Source organism: Palaemon carinicauda, chromosome 15 (genome assembly GCF_036898095.1).
Source record: "Palaemon carinicauda isolate YSFRI2023 chromosome 15, ASM3689809v2, whole genome shotgun sequence".
NCBI lineage: Eukaryota > Metazoa > Arthropoda > Malacostraca > Decapoda > Palaemonidae > Palaemon > Palaemon carinicauda.
The window spans coordinates 62,239,465-62,260,855 of record NC_090739.1 but is presented as its reverse complement, the minus strand read 5'-3'; the positions used below and the strand labels follow the sequence as shown (position 1 = coordinate 62,260,855).

Here is a 21,391-nt window from a genome sequence, read left to right as displayed (position 1 = left end):
GTTCAGCATACCTTACCGATCTCTTCGCTACACTCTGGTGATGAGGTTTCTGATGATGAGACTGCACACCTGGATCCCTCATCAGACGTGGATGAATCCAAGTCTTCTCCGCCTCCTATTGACTTTCGTAAGGTCTTGGCTCTTTTAAGAGAGGTATACCCAGACCACTTTGTCTGTGCTATCCCCCGCTCTCCGCCATCTGAGTTTTCGCTGGGCATGCAGCCAGCTAAGTCTACGTATACTAAGCTCGTCTTAGCAAGGTCCTCTAAGAGAGCGTTAAGGATTTTAGGGGAGTGGTTGCAGTCTAAGCAACAACTTGGAAAGACTTCCTTCATGTTTCCTCCGACTAAGCTCACTTCTAAAGCGGGCGTTTGGTATGCCACAGGAGAGGATCCAGGCTTGGGAGTACCTGCCTCTGCCCAGGCTGACTTCTCAAGTCTGGTAGACTCTCCTCGTAGAACAGCAATGAGGCGCTCTAAGGTTTGCTGGACCTTCTCAGACCTTGATCACTTTCTGAAAGGTGTTTTTAGAGCATTTGAGATGTTCAATTTCCTAGACTGGTGCCTGGGGGCCCTTAGCAAGAAGACCTCCCCTGCGGACAAGGACTCTGCCATGCTCTTGATGTCCTGCATGGATAAGGCCATTAGGGATGGATCTGGCGAGCTTGCTTCGATGTTTGTGTCAGGGGTTCTTAAGAAAAGGGAGCAGCTTTGTACCTTCCTTTCCTCCAGCATCACACCTTGTCAAAGGTCTCAACTCCTTTTCGCTCCGCTCTCGAAGTTCCTTTTTCCCGAAGAGCTTGTTAAGGACTTGTCTGCGGCCCTGATACAAAAGGACACCCATGATCTTGTGGCCTCATCGGCTCGGAAGACTAAGGTTGCTACCTCAGTCCCCAGGACTTATCGCACCCCAGTGGCTGATACTCCTGCTACGAGGTTTATTCCGCCCTTTCGTGGTAGAGCCCCCAGCCGAGGAAGCTCCCGTCCAGACTCTTCCAGGAGCAAGTCTAGGAAAGGTTCCAAGGCTTCTAAAGGAAAAAACTGACTCTCATCATCTCCAGACAGCAGTAGGAGCCAGACTCAAGATCTTCTGGCAAGCCTGGGAAAAGAGAGGTGCAGACGCCCAGTCTGTCAGTTGGCTGAGGGAGGGTTACAGGATACCATTCAGCCGCAAACCCCCTCTGACCACTTCTCCCATCAACCTCTCTCCCAACTACAAAGAAAAGGACAAGAGGCTAGCGTTGCACCAGGAGGTGTCGCTCCTTTTACAGAAGAAGGCAGTGGTTATAGTCCGGGACCATCAATCCCCGGGCTTCTACAACCGTCTTTTTCTGGTGGCCAAGAAGACAGGAGGTTGGAGACCGGTGCTGGACGTCAGCGCGCTCAATGCTTATGTCACCAAGCAGACGTTCACGATGGAGACGACGAAGTCGGTCCTAGCAGCGGTCAGGCAGGAGGACTGGATGGTCTCGTTGGACCTGAAAGATGCTTACTTTCACGTTCCTATTCATCCAGACTCCCAACCTTTCCTGAGATTCGTTTTTGGAAAGGTTGTCTACCAATTCCAAGCCCTGTGTTTTGGCCTAAGCACAGCTCCTATGGTGTTTACGCATCTGATGAGGAATATAGCAAAATTCCTCCACTTATGGGACATCAGAGCCTCCCTTTACTTAGACGACTGGCTGTTGAGAGCCTCCACGAGTCGTCGCTGTCTGGAGAGTCTCAACTGGACTTTGGACTTAATCAAAGAACTGGGTCTGTTAGTCAACCTAGAAAAGTCTCAGCTCATTCCCTCCCAATCCATTGTGTACCTGGGAATGGAGATTCGGAGTCAGGATTTTCGGGCTTTTCCATCGGCCCCAAGGATAAGCCAAGCCCTAGATTGCATCTTGAGCATGCTGAAGAGGAGCAGTTGCTCGGTGAGACAGTGGATGAGTCTCACAGGGACCCTTTCATCGCTGGCCCTGTTCGTCGAGCTAGGGAGACTCCACCTCCGCCCTCTTCAATTCCATCTTGCAGCTCATTGGGACAAGGGTTTGACTCTCGAAGCAGTCTCTATCCCAGTCACCAAAGAGATGAAGACCACTCTCTTGTGGTGGAAGACCAATCTCCTTCTCAAGGAGGGCCTATCGTTGGCTATTCAGACCCCCAATCTTCATCTCTTCTCGGATGCATCGGACTCGGGCTGGGGCGCGACCTTGAACGGACAGGAGTGCTCGGGAACGTGGAACGAGGAACAGGGAACGCTCCACATCAACTGCAAGGAGCTACTAGCAGTTCACTTAGCCCTGTTGAACTTCAAGTCCCTCCTGCTAGGCAAGGTGGTGGAGGTGAACTCCGACAACACCACAGCCTTGGCTTACATCTCCAAGCAAGGAGGGACCCATTCGAGGAGCCTATACGAGATCGCAAGGGACCTCCTCATTTGGTCAAGAAGTCAAAACCTCACTTTAGTCACGAGGTTCATTCAGGGCAACATGAACGTCTCAGCAGATCGCCTAAGCAGAAGGGATCAGGTCATTCCCACGGAATAGACCCTCCACAAGAGCGTGTGCAACAGACTTTGGACCTTGTGGGGTCAGCCTACCATAGATCTGTTTGCCACCTCCATGACCAAGAGACTTCCGTTGTACTGTTCCCCAGTTCCAGACCCAGCAGCAGTTCATGTGGATGCTTTTCTGCTGAACTGGTCCCATCTCGACCTTTACGCATTTCCACCGTTCAAGATAATAAACAAAGTCCTTCAGAAGTTCATCTCGCACGAAGGGACACGGCTGACGCTGGTTGCTCCCCTTTGGCCTGCAAGAGAATGGTTCACAGAGGTACTTCAATGGCTGGTCGACGTCCCCAGGACTCTCCCTCTAAGAGTGGACCTTCTACGTCAACCTCACGTAGACAGGTTGCACCCAAACCTCCACGCTCTTCGGCTGACTGCCTTCAGACTGTCGAAAGATTCGCTAGAGCTAGAGGCTTTTCGAAGGAGGCAGCCAGTGCGATTGCCAGAGCAAGGAGGGTTTCCACTCGTAGAGTCTACCAATCTAAGTGGGAAGTCTTCCGGAGCTGGTGTAGAGCCAATGCAGTATCCTCTACCAATACCTCTGTGACCCAAATAGCTGACTTCCTATTACATCTTAGGAATGAGAGATCCCTTTCAGCCCCTACCATTAAAGGGTACAGGAGTATGTTGGCTTCAGTTCTCCGCCACAGAGGTTTGGACCTTTCTTCCAACAAGGACCTTCAAGACATCCTTAAGTCTTTTGAGACTTCTAAAGAGCGTCGTCTACCCACTCCAGGCTGGAACCTAGACGTAGTCTTAAGGTTCCTTATGTCACCTAGGTTCGAACCTCTCCAGTCAGCTTCCTTCAAGGACCTTACCCTCAAGACTCTTTTTCTCGTCTGCCTTGCAACAGCGAAAAGAGTCAGTGAGGTTCATGCCTTCAGCAAGAACATTGGTTTCACGACCGAATCTGCAACATGTTCTTTACAGCTCGGGTTCTTAGCTAAGAATGAACTTCCTTCACGTCCTTGGCCTAGATCGTTTGAAATACCTAGCCTCTCCAACATGGTAGGTAACGAGCTAGAAAGAGTTCTTTGCCCTGTCAGAGCTCTCAAATTTTATCTTAATAGGTCAAAACCTATTCGAGGACAGTCAGAAGCCTTATGGTGTGCCATCAAGAAACCTTCGAGGCCCATGTCCAAGAATGGGGTTTCGTATTATATAAGGCTTCTGATTAGAGAAGCCCATTCTCACTTAAAGGAGGAAGACCTTGCTTTGCTGAAGGTAAGGACCCACGAAGTAAGAGCCGTAGCTACTTCGATGGCCTTTAATAAAAACCGTTCTCTGCAGAGCATAATGGATGCAACCTATTGGAGGAGCAAGTCAGTGTTTGCATCATTTTATCTTAAAGATGTCCAGTCTCTTTACGAGAACTGCTACACCCTGGGACCATTCGTAGCAGCGAGTGCAGTAGTAGGTGAGGGCTCAGCCACTACATTCCCTTAATCCCATAACCTTTTTTAACCTTTCTCTTGAATACTTTTATTGTTGTTTTTATGGTTGTTACGGTAGGCTAAGAAGCCTTCCGCATCCTTTTGATTTGGCGGGTGGTCAATTCATTCTTGAGAAGCGCCTGGGTTAGAGGTTGTGTAGAGGTCCTTTAGTAGGGGTTGCAGCCCTATATACTTTAGCACCTTTGAGTTGATTCAGCCTCCAAGAGGAACGCTGCGCTCAGTAAGGAAGACGAACTTAAAAAAGAGGCAGAGTAACGGTTCAAGTCGACTTCCTTACCAGGTACTTATTATTTCATTGTTATTTGAGATAACTGTTATATGAAATATGGGATACTTAGCTATCCTTTAATCTTGTACACTGGTTTTCACCCACCCCCCTGGGTGTGAATCAGCTACATGATTATCGGGTAAGTTTAATATTGAAAAATGTTATTTTTATTAGTAAAATAAATTTTTGAATATACTTACCCGATAATCATGATTTAATTGACCCTCCCTTCCTCCCCATAGAGAACCAGTGGACCGAGGAAAAATTGAGGAGGTGTCAACAAGAAGTACTGTAGTACCTGGCCACAGGTGGCGCTGGTGAGTACACCCCCTTCTAGTATTGTGATAGCTGGCGTATCCCTCCATAGAATTCTGTCGGGCAACGGAGTTGACAGCTACATGATTATCGGGTAAGTATATTCAAAAATTTATTTTACTAATAAAAATAACATATTATAAAACTCCATTCTTTAATGAATACTGTAACTGCTGATTCAGTTGTATAAATGTTAGTTTTATCTCATGTATAGAAAGTTATATTCTCACGTGATTTTCTTTTGTTGAAAGTCTTTTCTGATGTTGAATACTTTTGTATTATCCTTAGATAAATTCAAGGATTTTTTTAGATCTTTTGAACCTTTTGCAGATTCTGGTATGGTGCTTTGTAGTTCCAGCTATCTTAAAGAGGCTATTCAAGGAAGCCATTGGACTGTGGAAATTGCTGCTCAGGCCCTGTGTTTTTCAGGAAACTGGGAGGATTTGGTTGTTTTTGCTCAAGAATTGGGAGATAAGAGGATAGCTTTACTTAGCAGTATCGTTGTATCCAGCATTGAATCATCGAGGTTAGTTTGCAAGTTTCCAATTGTGCTTTTTGTTGGAATAAAATAGTGATACTATACCTTGGGTAAATTTTCAAGATCTTATTAGCTTTATCCTTTATTTATGTATTTTGTTTTGGCACTATATACAAACCTTATGCTCTTTACATAGTATTATTTTGGCGATAGCTGAAACCAGCTGTTAAAGCTTTTTCAAGGTGTAACTACCCTCCGCTAGTTAGTGGAGTGGGTAGTGGGGCTAGACCAACCAGCCCACTCACACAAGCACTAGTAAACAATTGTCACTTTTTATTTTGGCTCAGTAGAGTAAAGACGTAGTCTTGCTCTTCTGTCAAAACCTTTTAACCGCCTTATGATTAAAAGCAACTGGCCTACTAGTTTAAAAATTCCTTTTGTTCCGTAACTGGAATACAAACCATGCTATTTAATAGGGGTCTTACTTTCGGCGTAGCTGAAATGACGAGCCATTAATTTTTAACGAGGGTTTACTACCGACGCCGCTAGTTAGCGGGAGTAGGGAGGGTAGCTTGCTATCGCTCCCCCTCACACACCTGTGATTGAGCTCACTTTGCTTTCGGCTCGGATGGTGGTCGGATGTGTCCGCTCTCATCCTTGCCGTCATATTTGCAGCCATTAATGCTTTTTGTTCTTTCTTTTTCTAGATTACTGTGTATGTGAAGTTGGCCTCTGCGACCATGCGCACCTGCCCTGGTCTTCCCGACCGCCCCTGTGGAATGTTTATGGCGGCGGTCGAGACCGATTCTCATGCCCTTTGTCCTTCTTGTGGGGGCCAACGGTGTGATAGTGTCAATAAGTGTAGTGAATGTAGGGAGTGGTCTGCCTCCCAGTGGGAGAGGTTTTCGTGATGGCGGAAGAAGTCCAAATGGGATGTTTCTCCTTTGAAGGTTGCTTCGAAGGGAGTAAAACCCAAGGCCTCTTCTTCCGTCGCCCAAACCTCCTCCGAAGCTCCTACTCGATCGGTCTCTTTTGAGAGACCGTCGAGTAGTAGCGTAGACCGAATTATTTCTAACCAACCTCGGGTCTCGAGAGATGACGTTGCTTCCCCTAGTGAAGCAGCTGCATCTCTCCCCCAGGGGGAGGCAATGTCACTAACTTCCCTCTTTCAGATTTGGTCCTCCTTGGGGCTCACGGGTTCGCCCTCCAAGGAGGTTTTGCTTGATCATATCCGCCTGGGTGCTGCTGTCAAGCAATCGTCATCACTGTCAGAGGTAGATCCACTGACTCTTATCGACGTTGTGGTGTCAGAGGTATCCCATGCGGCTTCACCCATCTCCTCTGCCACTCCAAACTCTACGGTAGCTGACGGCTTAATTTCCCCCGTTTCTGACCAGCCCAAGAGGGGGAAACTAAGTTCAACATCAGTCTCTCCTGCTAGTGTTTCTCCCCCTCGGGTGAGTTCACTTACAGAGACTCCTCTTCGGAGGACTGCTGAAGGTCCCCTTGCTGATCCAACGCCCCCCAGAGGGCGCATCTGTCGGAAGGCTCGCCTTCCTCTTCGCCATAGAGGCCTTCCTTCACCTGCGGTGAGGAGGCGCCTCTTTGATTCAACGTCGTCTATGCAGTCCCCCGCAGAGGAGCCTCTAGACTGATCTTCCATCACTGCACCTGCATCTGTCCTGGACCTCTTTGCAGATCGTTCCCGATCTCCTTTGGTGGAAGGTCATCCTTTTAAAGGACACGTCGACCTTCCACCTGACAGACATGCCGACCTGCTGTCGCCATTCCTGCATGAGCCTAACAAGGCTCCACCTGAACGCGCTATTGTGCGCCAATAATCTGAGCGCCATGCGCCCACGCAACGTGACCAGTGCTCATCAGTAGCTCATCAGGCCCCATCACTACAGCGCACCACTCATCTTGCTCCCTCTAACACAGGGCAGCAACCTAAAGCGCTTACGCGCCAACATGCGCCTACAGGAGCAGAGCTCCACCACGTGCCATGCGCACCCACATGCGCCAGGGCTCTCCTGCGCGCCATCGTTCTCCTGCGTACCAGCGCTCTCCTGCGCGCCACCGCTCTCCTGCGCGCCACCGCTCTCCTGCGCGCCACCGCTCTCCTGCGCGCCACCGCTCTCCTGCGCGCCACCGCTCTCCTGCGCGCCACCGCTCTCCGGCGCGCCACCGCTCTCCTGCGCGCCACCGTTCTCCTGCGCGCCACCGCTCTCCGGCGCGCCACCGCTCTCCCGTGCGCCAACATGCGTGCCCTACATCACGCTCTCCTGAGCGCCATATTGCGCGCCATCCTACGCGCCAGGTAAACCCTGCTCGCCAACTTTCTCCTGCACGCTAGTTCATGGATGAGACAGCCATGTGCCCTCACCCGCGCGCCATCCATTACCAACGCGCCAGCGCTCACCTGCGCACCAGCCTTCTCCTGCGCGCACTCACAAAGATACGCGCGCGCACCATGTGCATGCGCGCCATCCATCTCCTAGAGATGCGCACCAACATTTTCGTACTCTCGCGCGCCCATCATGAATCTCCTGCACGCGCGCGTGCTCTAAGTCTTTGGCAGATGCGTGCGAACACACTCCCGCGCGCGAGCGCCATTATTCTCCCTCGCGCGAGCGCCATTATTCTCCCTCGCGCGAGCGCCATTATTTTCCCTCGCGCGAGCGCCATTATTCTCCCTCGCGCGAGCGCCATTATTCTCCCTCGCGCGAGCGTCAATATTCTCCCGCGCGCGAGCCTGCGCATCACAAGGAACGACGTCTGGCAAGATCGCCATCACCTCATTCCCCCTCCCTGCAAGCGCATACCACCGCGCATTGTGGGAGAAGGGAAACTTCCAGAGGGGTTCAGGATCCCAAAGCTACCAAAGGCGAACCCACCTATTCCAGTGATTCCTCCTAGGGATCCTTCAATCCCTATCCCTTCACGGGGTATGTCTGATAGTGTGTCTGTCAGCCAATAGCCCTGGTTCAGTGCCCTGATCAGAGCTGTAACTCGTCTTTCAAGCCTGTCCTCTCTGATCTAGGACGGAACCATGGCTTCCTCTACCCCACTGAAGAGGAAAAGTGGAGTTCTGGACGCGGTCACTTCCCTGAGGGCGAAACTGATTCCACGCAAACCTTCAAGGCAGGTTCCTGCTATTCCTTGGACTAACTCTCCTTCCCTTTCAGACGAAGATCTCCCATCACCAAGGGAATCACGTGAAGAGAGATTTTCCCCCATCGCACCAATGGAGGAAACCTCTCTTCACACCGAGAGTTCCACACAGTCCGGGATTAGAAGGACCATGCCACCTTCATCAATGTTGGAGTCTTACATCCTTCCCCGGAAGGAATCCAAAGACTCCAAAACATTGCCTAAGTCCACCACTAGGGCTAGGATGGAGCCAGCTAGCCACTCAGGGAATGTCTGCGATTCTCCCCAAGAAGAGCCTTTGGGGATAGAAGGAGACTTCACTGCAAGTCCTACATCAGGAGGAGACCAGCAGGAGTCAGAACACGTGTTTTGGCAGGTTCTGACTCTAATGAGGGCTCTCAACGGGTTTTCTGACCCTGAGATCCCTCCTCGAGAGGGCAAAGACACTGTCCTAGACTGCGTCTTTGGTACTGAAAAGCCCTCTATAAGTCCAGTGCAGCCCGGCCCTGGTCTCATGGGGTAAAGAGTACCAGGGACAAGATCGCCCAGCAGCTCTCCGAGATGTTCTCCTCCAACCGTTCTGGTACCACCAACAAGCTCCTCCCACCTCCTCGTGTACAGCAGAGGAGGTACTTTGAGATCCTGGAGGAGCCTTGTTCAGCTCTTCCACTTTACCACTCGCTGGAAGAGCTAACCAGGGGAGTCCCTCTTGAGAGACTCTCCAACCGGCAGGTCTTGTTCTCGGCAGCCGAGATCCTCAACCAGGAGAAGGTCACGAAGTGTGTTATGTAAGCTACTTCGTGGCTCGATATCTGGTTGGGGACCTTAGGTATCCTGATACGTTCTGAAGATTTCTCCAAGGAACGTACCAGGAAAGCTATGGAAACCTTCCTCCTCTCAGGTACTCGCACGATCGAGTTTCTTGCCCACCAAGTCTCGAACTTGTGGGCAAATACCATCCTGAAATGCCGGGATGCAGTAGCTGAGAGGTTCCACCAGAAGATCCCTAGCGCTCAGACATTCCTCCGTAGAGGGGTCTGTTATATTCGAGCCTAAGGATGTGGAACATGCTGCTGAGAGGTGGATGAAGTCACATCAAAACTCCCTCCTCCATAGGGGTTTAACATCTAAGCCCTATAAGCCTCCAGCACCACAGCAGTCCCATCCAGCCAAGGCCACTACGACGACAACTGCAGCGAAGACGATGGTGTTTAAGCCCGTTCCTGTCAAAGAAAGGAAATGCAAAAAGTCCTCCAGGGGAGGCAAAAATCCTAAAGGGGGCAGCTGAGGCTGCAAACGCTAGGATAGGCAGTCTCCCTGCATTTCCACCAGTGGGGGATGCCTACAAAGTTGCGCAAACAGGTGGAAGCAACTTGGGGCCGATTCCTGGACGATCTCAATGATCAGTCTAGGATATCGTGTCCCGTTCATAACATCTCTACCTCTCCTGACGATGAATCCAGTGTCATTGAACTCCCTTGCCATGGGATTGGCAAGGGGGCAAACCCTTCGGGAAGAAGTCCAGACCCTGTTGAAGAAGGGTGCTCTCCAAGAGGTCCTCGACGGATCCCCAAGCTTCTTCAGTTGACTCTTTTTTTGTAAAGAAGGCGTCTGGAGGCTGGAGACCAGTCATCGACCTTTCAGCTCTGAACAAGTTTGTCTAACAAACTCTGTTCATCATGGAGACGGCAGACACGGTCAGACTAGCAGTAAGACTGCAAGACTTCATGTGCTCACTGGATCTAAAGGACGCGTACATCCAAATCCTAGTCCATCCGTCTTCAAGGAAGTACTTAAGATTCAGCCTGGACAACAGAAAATACCAGTTCAAGGTGCTGTGCTTTGGTCTTTCCACAGCACCACAAGTCTTCACCAGAGTGTTCACCCTAGTATCATCTTGGGCACACAGGATTGGCATCCGTCTCCTCCGTTATCTGGACGACTGGCTAATCCTAGCAGACTCGGTGTCAACCCTTCTTCAACACTGAGACAAACTTCTGAGACTTTGCCAAGATCTGGGGATCAGGGTAAATCTCGAGAAGTCCTCCCTGCTTCCCACTCAAAGACTGGTATTTTTAGGCATTATTATAGACACCGCTCTCCACAAAGCCTTCCCATTAGACGACAGGATAGCAAGGCTGAGGAAGGTCGCAAGACCTTTTCTCAGACGAGAAGAACTTCCAGCCCAATCGTGGCTATGTCTCCTCAGTCACCTTTCATCGCTGGCCCATCTAGTTCCCAATGGTCGCCTCAGGATGAGATCCCTCCAGTGGCGACTCAAGTCCCGGTGGAATCAAGCTTACGACTCCCCGGACATCCAGATTCCCATGGGACCTGCGGAACTGACGAACCTCCAGTGGTGGGTGGCATACGAGAATCTACGAAAGGGAGTGGATCTTCTCGTCCTCCCCCCGGATTTGATGCTGTTTTCAGACGCTTCAAAAAAAGGGTGGGTGGCCCACGTGCTGCACCACACGACCTCAGGCCTCTGGTCAGAGTCAGAAAAGTACCTCCGTATAAATCTAGAGATGAAGGCCGTCTTTCTATCCCTTCAACAGTTCCAACAGTACCTGGCAAGTCACTCTGTGGTGGTGATGAGCGACAACACCACAGTAGTGGCCTACATCAACAAGGAAGGAGGTACTTTTTCGCTGCAACTATCCCATCTAACAGTAGAGATACTGTACTGAGATGGGCCGAAATCCACTCGATACCACTATCGGCACACTGCATTCCGGGCAAAAGGATTGTGCTCGCCGACAACCTGAGCAGAGCATCTCAGATAGTGAGTACTGAGTGGTCTTTGGATCATCTAGTAGCCAACAAAGTCCTGTCTTTGTGGGGTTCTCCGACTGTGGACCTCTTCGCAACGGCCCTGAACTTCAGGCTCCCGCTGTACTGTTCCCCAGCCCCAGACCCCAAGGCTCTCTGGCAAGATGCTTTCCAACAATGGTGGGACAACATCGACGTTTACGACTTTCCCCCGTTCTGTCTGATGAGGAGGGTACTCAACAAGACCAGAACATCGGTCAATCTTTCAATGACCCTCATAGCTCCGCTATGGCATCACGCAGAAGGGTTCCCGGACCCTCTGCAACTCCTAGAGAACTCCCTCTACGACACAATCTATTCAAACAACCACATGCCAACATCTTCCACAAAGCCGTAGCTTCACTACGACTTCACGCCTGGAGACTATCCTGCATCTCCTCTCTGAGAGAGGATTTTCGCAACAAGTTGCGATCAGGATGTCTGGACATCTGCGGAAGTCATCAGCAGGAGTCTGCCAGGTAAAGTGGAAAGTCTTTTGTGGTTGGTGTCGTAGAAGGGGTATCTCTCCACTCGATGTCACTATTCCAGCAATAGCGGAGTTCCTCGTGTATTTGCGGGAAGAAATGCGCCTATCAGTCTCGGCAGTGAAAGGCTATTGCTCAGCCTTAAGCCTTGCCTTCAGACTGAAAGGAAGACGGTGTTGCTGCTAGCTTTGGCTTCGGCCAAGCGAGTCTGTGAACTTCATTGTCTCTCGTATGACATCGCCCATTCAAGGGGATGGGGAGAGGTAACGTTCAGCTTCTTCCCTGAGTTTATTGCTAAGACTCAAAACCCGGGAGTAGAGGATCCTCGATTCAACTCCTTCCGGATTTCCAGTCTTTGTACTGTAACAGATGACCCAGACCATCTCTTATTATGCCCAGTAAGGAGTTTGAGGTTGTACCTCAAGAGAACAGCCGCAGCCCGTCGTCGTGTGCCAGCACTATTCGTCAGCACAGGAAGGACTAAGAGGAGGGTCACCAAGAACACCATCTCTGCATGGATTTGCAGGGTCATTGTCCTTGCACTGAATGCAGACCCTCCTCCGTCACGTCGCCCCAGAGCACATGATGTCAGGAACATAGCTACTGCCTTCAAATGAAATTTTTTAGTGACGCAGGTTCTTCAAGCTGGGGTGTGGAAACGACAGACCACGTTGATATCCCACTACCTGCAAGACGTGACCCACAGGAGACTCGATACTTTTTCTATCGGTCCCGTGGTGGCTGCACAACAGCTGGTTTAAAACCTTAAGTTCCTTATTGGACAAGTAGCAGAAGGTTGAGGGCATTGTTACCCAGTTTTAGTCTGCATGAATGAAAAGGTTTGACTGGCCCTTATTCTTTTCTTCATCATCCCCTCTCTTGGGGAAAGCAGCATCCTGGGTTCTCTGCATAGCTAACTTCAAACCACTGCAGGTAGACCATGCTTCCTTGTGTTCCTAGTATAAAGATTAATACTGTTACGTCCCCATACCCTGACAAGGTGGTATTGGGAAAGTCCTAGTCTACAAGTTTCCATCTAAAGAACTTCGGAACAACTTACTAGGATGAGTCACATTTCTATGTACTTTCACACACAGCTTACGTAGGCCGCAGCCTTTACACAAGGTTTTAGCGAGGTGCAGGGGCTCCTTATTTCTTGAGTGCTAACACTCAGACAAGGAGCCCCCGGGCAAAGCCGAAAAGCCAGACTGTCTGGGACGTTCACCCTTCCTAATGGGTGAGTCACCCCTATTAAATAGTGTGGTTTGTATTCCAGTTACAGAACAAATGACAAATTTGTAGATAATTTGTATTTTTTCTAACTATACAAACCTTAGCTATTCAATCAAACTTGCCCGCCTGCCCTATCCCCCTTGAAGTCCTACCTCCAAGCAAAGTGAGCTCAATCACACGTGTGTGAGGGGGAGCGGTAGCAAGCTACCCTCCCTACCCCTGCTAACTAGTGGTGTGGGTAGTAAACCCTCGTTAAAAATTAATGGCTCGTTATTTCAGGTACGCCGAAAGTAATACCCCATTTTTCTTTCAGATGATGACCCCGGACTTCAGTTTTGTGGGAACTCTGTTGCTTTCCTTAGCGAAGCAATGGCGCCCACCTCCGAGGGAAGTCTCTTCCGTTGCTGCTTGCAGTAACTCTACTGTACCTTCCTTTGATGCTTTTGGGTCTCCCTACTAAGGAATGGTTCTGAGAGTGAGTGTTACAGTTTACTGCAGCACTCTCTGCTTCTGCTCAGCTTCTTTCCTGCAGCTTCAGTGTAGGGACAAGAGCAGTGGCAGTCTGGTTTACTTCGGAGTTTCCTGTCAAGATGATCCTTATGGGGTGAACCCAGAAATTAGCTTGACTACGTTTCACAGGCAGCACTCGATGTCAACCTTCAACTTAAGCTCTGTTCACTGACAGAAAGCAGAGAGCACTGCCCAGAGGTCTGCCTCTAGGTGTTAGACAACATTCCCTTCCGAGGGAGAGTTAACCTCCACCAGGTGTTGGGGAACTTTCCCTTCCAAGGGAGAGTTACACTCCACCAGCCACTGTCCAGCAATCTAACCACTTACAGGGAGAATTGCTGACCGCGGTAGCAGGGATTGGTCACCTTTCTCGCTTATGGGAGAGACTTGCTTCGGAGCAAGCCCTCTGGAGCTTGGCGATGAAGGAGTCAAGTGACTTTGCAATTCCTGCTCATCGCTGCCATACCCTCAGAGTACAAAACGAGTCGTATGCAACTTCCCTTTGGGGTCTTTGCTGCAGGGGTGAGGACTGCCCCGCCACTTCTCCCATCGACGTGTCTTGTAGGCTTTAACTCTTCGGTTTTATTGCCGACATCGTGGCTTTCAGGCCCTGTACCTCATGGTTTCCATCTCTTACGAGGGAGAAACTTCATGTAAGCTATAACTTTTCGGGGTTATTTCTTACATATTACCTCTTGGGGGCACGACAAAGCTCATGGAGCTTTGTGAGGCTAAGCCCTTCAGGACCTGCGCCTCATAATTTCAACCTCTTACTGGGGAGAAACCGCTGTTCTTCAAGTTCAGCACAGCTTTTTTCATTACCTTCTGAGGGGATGACATAAGACTACTCACCAATAGGATGAGCATGAGTACCTTGCAAAGACCTTAGTTTCACAAAGAAGTCATGCGCAGTGTTGTGTACCCACCCACTGAGCTCTATTGAGGTGGGTGGGTGAGCTCTTCTACTTGATGAAGGTCTGCGAGCAACCTGAGTTGCTCACCTCAGTACTCATTACGAGTTTGCAATACCATACTTCAGTACCGTACAGAACTTCAGCTTACTGTTGCCTTAAGTGTGGGCTACTGAAGTAGCGCAAACTTACTCATATTACCTATATCCATCGTTACAATTAAGAGTCAACTCTCCTTGCTGGCACACGCCAGCTCCTGGCAGTGGGCACTTGCCGGTGTTCACTGGCAAACCTGGTAAAACCTGCCTAGTGTTAATGTTTTTGGCATTCTAGACCAACAAACCCTTACATGCGAGAGTATGCTTCTACACAACTACAGACGTTCGCTAACACCCTATAAAGACTGAAATGAACTTCTTTGTGGTTGTGCTTGCACGCTTATAAAGACAAAATCTTAGGGTTATTGCCACAAATGTGGGTTACTACTGATCGCTTGCGGCCACCTTATGCCATCATTGTGTCCCTAGGGCTTATTTTCCTTTTGGAATGGAGAGCTCTTCGGAACACTCACATAACCGGCTAGTGAGACATACTCTTGCAAGGTTATTTTTTGCAGCCCTCTAATCCCAAGGGAATAGTGTTGGCTTCTGCTTACATTTACGAACAATAGCAAGCAAGTATTCACTTACAAGGACACTTATCCCGCCCACAAGGTGGGCAGGCAAACATATATTACCAACTTAGGTTTGATCGATGCGCTTGCTGCATGTACTTTTCGTGGTCGCACACATCCTCATGGACATGTTGACAATGCTACAGCTAGTCGATGACCAATTTCTTTGGGCAATATTGTTGCTATTCATTGCGCATACATTCAGGCCCCACTCTTCGCAAAGATTAGGTAACCGAGACAGGGTTGAAAAGCTTGAATTCACATTACTTTGGTGCTCTAGTGTAGGATAACTATTAACCTAGCAACTCACTGCTCATTGCGTACGCTTGGATAGTTAACACACTAAATACTGCCTAATATGTTTTTATTTGGTTTCTATCGCATTATAAATAATTTGTAATCAAATCAGTGAGTGTACAGTACATGTGTACACATGAACACTTCATACTGGTCACGGTAAGGCTACAGGACAGTACGTAACACTACAGTATTTAGTCATTGTCCTGACTGAAACTATAATTTTACCAAGTAGTCATCATACCATTATAACAAAACACTGTTGTTCCTATCTAGTAATACTGTACTGTATAACATTCACTTATACTGTAGTGTATATTACTGTAATATATATAGAGTAATATCAATACAGTACAGCTTAACTGTAATGTAAGCGTTCGCTGTGGTAGTTCAGACTTCTTAACTACTTTGAACACTCACCACACATGAAGCTTACATTTATATATTGTACAGTATTATAGAGTACAGTACGTAATTAATAAACAATGTGTGTAGTGTAATACCGTTATGCACAGTATGCAGCAAAACGCGTGATTTTCGTTTGAAAGTCACTAACTGGCAAATCTCACATTCATATAATTTTTAATGAGACTAGGTTCCTAGGACCATACTTTTAACTTGGCTCCACAAGGCACTTGAAGAGTTGGAAGACCCAGGCTTACATGGCTGAGGACCATGAAGCGTGAAGTAGGAGATGAGGATTTTAAAGCTTAAGATAAAGACAACTGGTGAAATCTAACTGAAGCCCTTTGTGTCAGTAGGTGTAGGAGGAGATGATGATTTAATTATTAACTTAATTGTGTTAATATTTTTTGTAATTTATTTTATTGCTTGGTTAATGGTTGTTCCATATGTTGTTTTATTTTAGTTCTTCTTATATATAATCAGTTTATATCCTGTTTGTTCCCCAGCTCTTGTAGCCATATCCCTTACTTTAAATCGGGTTTGGAGGAAGGGGGCTTTTAGCATTAAGGAGTTTTTGTTAATCTTTTTAGAGGGAAATGGATTAATGTTATAATTCGGAAACCTACCCAACATAACTTTTATTTTATGCTGATTACTCCCCTAGTTGATACAATGAAAATTTTATGATTTATTGCTACAATTAAAGCACTGAGCTTTCTGAGGAAGGCATTTATGCTCCTTTTGCATCTTTATACTTTGAGGAGACCATACCAGTTCCACATGCAGTGCATAGCCTGCATTGATGTATGTATAAGGTTCGTTCAGTACTGTAATTGTATACTCAGAGCAGACCATGCCAGTCCCTATGCCCAGCATAATCTGTTAACAGTTACTGTATTCATTAATCTCCCTATTCATTGAAGAATAGTGTGTCTGTTCCTCAATGGAAGGGATTTTTGGCACTACTCTTTTACTTATATGTAATTTTAATTTTACTTCTAAATTACATTTTCATAATATTATTGCTTAAATTGAATTAGCATAAAAAAGTAGAACTGAAGTGATTAAAAGAAAAAATTTCAATTTTCTTGGTTATATTTTTTTTTTGCCTTTTCAGAGCCACCTTGCCAACCAGCTTTTTTCCCGAGGCAATAATCAAAGAACTAATGCTAAAATTATGGGGGACAAGAAAGCTTGATGTTTCGTTATTCCAGTGTTACCAGGACCTTTTGAAGGTGGCAGCAATGACACAAGTGAAAATTTTGCCTGATATCTTAGCAATCTGCTTGTTGAAGATAAGAAAAATAATACAAGAACTACCTTTGATTGTTCCAAATGAAATATATTTACCAGCCCCTCCTGTTTTCTGTCCACAACTTTTGCCTAATGAAAAACTGACAGGAGATGGTGAATTAAGAAAGTAAGTAATTTTCTCTACTTTTGTCCATTATCACAAACTTGCTCTGTAACTAAATTTAACTTTTTTTCCAGAGATGCAATTGATATATTGTATGAGTAATTGTTGTTAAGATTTGGAAAATGAGTTGAATGTACTGTAGTTTAAGCAATATGATGCAAATAGTGTTATTTAGAATTTTTACCTCTGCCAATGAAGTTGGAAGGAGGTTATGTTTTACCCTCTGTTTGTATGTTTGTTTGTTTGTGTTTTTTTAACAGCTTCCTGGCCACAATTATAATTATAGAGTAATGAAACTTGTAGGGATTAACTATTATATAAAAAGCTGGAAATGATTAGATTTTGGAGTGTCAAGGTCAAAGGTCAAGGTCACAGTCAAGCAAAATGTCCAATTCTCGTAATCATTTTGAACTATGTAATTTTGTTATGGTTTTGATATGGATAGCCCCAGATGATTAATACTGGTATGGTATTGAATCCGTAAGTGGTACATTTTTATATTTCATATTTAGTTAAAATCTGAATGCTATATAGATTAAGTTTGTAATGTATTTATAACCCTGATGCCATTGATGCAAGTAGTATGTTTCCTTGAGAAGATGAATGTTACAAGATACAGATAAGATGATGTAGCAATAGATGAATAAAACAAGAGTAAAGATGCTAATGGAGATCAACTGTTGTTCAATGCTGGTGGAACTGATACTATTATAACCACTTGCTTGCAAGCATAAGAATCCATAAATGTTACAAAGTTGTTTTACAGTGATGTAAAGGGAATAAAACACTGATTAGTGACAGAATTTGGAAGGATATGTGAGAGAAGGAAGTTGAAAGTTAATGTGGGTAAGAGTAAGGTTATGAGATGTACGAGAAGGGAAGGTGGTGCGAGATTGAATGTCATGTTGAATGGAGAGTTACTTGAGGAAGTAGATCAGTTTAAGTACTTGGGGTCTGTTGTTGCAGCAAATGGAGTGGAAGCAGATGTACGTCAGAGAGCGAATGAAGGATGCAAAGTACTGGGGGCGGTGAAGGGAGGGGTGAAGAATAGAGGGTTGGTCATGAATGTAAAGAGAGTTCTGTATGAGAAAGTGATTGTACCAACTGTGATGTATGGATCGGAGTTGTGGGGAATGAAAGTGACGGAGAGACAGAAGTTGAATGTGTTTGAGATGAAGTGTCTGAGGAGTATGGCTGGTGTATCTCGAGTAGATAGGGTTAGGAACAAAATAGTGAGGGTGAGAATGGGTGTAAGAAAGGATTTAGCAGCTAGAGTGGATATGACTGTGTTGAGGTGGTTTAGCCATATTGAGAGAATGGAAAATGGTTGTCTGCTAAAGAAAGTGATGAATGCAAGAGTTGATGGGAGAAGTACAAGAGGAAGGCCAAGGTTTGGGTGAATGGATGAAGTGAAGAAAGCTCTGGGTGATAGAAGGATAGATGTGAGAGAGGCAAGAGAGCGCGCTTGAAATAGGAATGAATGGCAAGCGATTGTAACGCAGTTCCAGTAGGCCCTACTGCTCCTTCCGGTCGCCTTGAATGACCGCGGAGGCAGTAGCAGTAGGGGATTCACTGTTATGAAGCTTCAGCTGTGGTGGATAATGGTAGAGGGTGGGCTGTGGCACCCTAGCAGTACCAGCCGAACTCGGTTGAGTCCCTCGTCAGGCTGGGAGGAGCGTAGAGAGGAAAGGTCCCCTATTTTCATTTATCTGATGTCGGCTACCCCCCAAAATTAGGGTAAGTACCTTGGTATATAGGTAGATAGTTATTTAGGTTTGTAGTAAGTGATACCTTCATTATTAAGAAACAAATAGTTACAGAAATGACTTGGTAAAATGTAGTTGTAGCTCTTCAGTTTTTTAAAAAAGCATCCTTCCAACTATTGAAGACTACCATTGGCATCCACAAAGGTCATGAGAAAAAATAAAGCATTCTCTGTTATGGTAGGCTTTTTGGCTAAGAGGATTCTGTCTATCGAAGAACGACTTTTGTACAAAAGCTGTGCTTAGACACATAAAAATCCCAGTTGAAAAAACGATTATGGATAAGGATCCTGCAGAACAGATTCTGTGTATAGTTATGGTTCAACAAATTCTTTTATGTAGAACATCGAAGTTCAGATGATCAGCCATTAATTAGTTTTGTGGGGTTAGGCCATCTATAAAACTTATACTGTACAAGAACGTCAAGTTTTATGAATAAATTATTTAGGCCTAAGTAGCAGTTTTGGTACAATAGCACAAGGATCTTGTCTGATCAAGGTGACATGGAATGATACAGAGTACTGTATGTTCAAGGAATTGATGAAACTTCATCTCACACAGAAGGGATCTAGTACAATGCTGTCACAGTAGATAAAGCCTTTTAACATTAACCCTTTGGTGATACCATCCATGACAAAATTACTGTCAGGCTCATACTTCTTTTACAATGAGCGATGACGTCATGTTTCAACCTACTTATGTTGACTTTTTAGATTAGGATCTGAATAAATTTTCCCTTTAGCTACTTGAACATAAGTGTTGTTCGATCTTTAGAAGGTTAACAGTTGGATAGACTTACTTAAATCTCTGACCTTACCTCTTCCCACCTTCCACGTTATGAGATGCAGCTATGAACTTGAACTTTTTGAATATGCATTAAAATAAACATAATTTTTAGATTATAATTAATTATTTCAATACTTAAGGTCATCAGCCTTTACTGCCCTCTTTCCCATGCATTTTGTTTGCTCAGTTCTTATAAAGCACAATGGAGGCACTCATGAGAGAACGATTGAGGAAAACAAGGGCAATCATGTGTTTACCTAGGCTGCTCCCTGGCTAGGTGGTAGCCTCTCAAGACTGGTGAGTGCTACTCGGAGCAGAGTATCGTACCAAAAGGGAGGGCTTAGAAATTTTTATTTTAAGATCATTGGTCATGGCTGTCCCTTCCAGAGGGGAACAGTAATGAACCAAATTAAGTATTGTAATAGTTCGTTTTAATCTAAAATTTCATATTTTAAACAATAGGGATTCACCACATCCCATTTCTCCCATCTATAAGAATTATGGTGTGGTCCATCATTTTTAAGATATCTTTCAAAAGTGAACAGTTTTGTTTTCGAAAATAAGTTATTGGGATGCTAAGGACATCTCATAGGGTAACAATGTTTCAGCAGTATAAAAAGGAAAGATCAGAAATTCAGCATTACTGTTATTATAGTCTTCAATTCAGGCTTTTTAATTACATGAGATATTTAACACTATTCATCTGATGCAGTCTGGAACTTAGGCATAAGTAAATATTAAAGTTTTTTATTCATTGAACAAACATTTGTAAATTTTTGTCCTTGTAGATGTGAGGACTTTTTCCGGAAAATCCTGGCAAGATGGGTGCGTCTTTTTGCAGTCATGATAAGTGCTTCTGGAATTGCACATCATCTACTCACTGGGTGGTGTACTCATTTTGATTGTAATGAAGATTTGGTAAGTGACATTGTTTTTTTTTAGTTTTGCCTTGTGAGTTGCTATTAATATACAGTAATTCATAAAAAATTATCCTAAAATATTTTGCATAAGTGTTTTCCACATCAAGTAAATGTATGATTTTATATTTATATTTTGGATTTTAAGTTAATTTACCTACTGTAATGTTCATGGACAAAAGGGAATGCATAAAAAAGGGATTTTGACGAAGGAAAAATTTATTTCTGGGCGAGGAACCTGTGTCGCCCAGTGAAATGCTCCTCTAGCACCATTTCTAAGGCATAGTTATTGCTGAATATACCAGAGAAAAAAGGATGCATGGAATGCCAGGAATAAACCTAGCTCGCTCACTCTTTGAGTGTCGGTATAGAAAACTGGGGCGTGATTGAACCACGACCATAGGTCCCTCACCAATTAGACCTCTCCCTCATCAACATCCCCTGGAACAACGAGGTGCCGTCCTACACCCGTCTGCGGCCTCCTACTACGACTATCCCCCCCACCCCTACACCTCCCCACCCCCTTACTTCATTCTTCCCTGCACCCGAAGCTTGGACCAGCCCGGGTGAGGGAAAAAGGAAGAGGGTGGGTTCACTGGGCGACACAGGTTCCTCGCCCAGAAATAGATTTTTCCTTCGTCAAAACCCCTTTTTTGGGCTCGACCTGTGTCGTTCCGTGAAATCATAACAGAGAAATGGTCCCAAGCTTGGGAAAAGTTAAACATAAGGAACCGAAACCAAAAACATATACAGTAATGTAAAAAGAGAGTTTAATAACACAAAAATATTTACTAACATAAAACACAAGGTACATATACAATACAGTCAGATATACTGGGTAAACTCAAAATGAAAATTTCAATTACAACAAATAAAATTACAAATGTAAATCATACAATGTAAACAGAGGGTAGGGTGCAAATCAAAATCACAATAAAAGGACAGTAGGTGGAGTAGGC

General features: G+C 45.9%; 1 protein-coding gene across 3 annotated transcripts in view; it reads left to right on the top strand.

Annotated features, from left to right (window-relative positions):
- LOC137654632 (uncharacterized) overlaps positions 1 to 21,391 on the top strand; it is a 137,929-nt gene that overhangs the window by 71,294 nt on the left and 45,244 nt on the right. For all 3 annotated transcript variants that reach the window (XM_068388433.1, XM_068388432.1, XM_068388434.1), the window contains 3 exons: positions 4,924 to 5,119; positions 16,667 to 16,969; positions 20,304 to 20,433. In XM_068388433.1, coding sequence (XP_068244534.1) covers positions 4,924 to 5,119; positions 16,667 to 16,969; positions 20,304 to 20,433 — 629 coding nt within the window. The remainder of the gene's footprint in view (positions 1 to 4,923; positions 5,120 to 16,666; positions 16,970 to 20,303; positions 20,434 to 21,391) is intronic.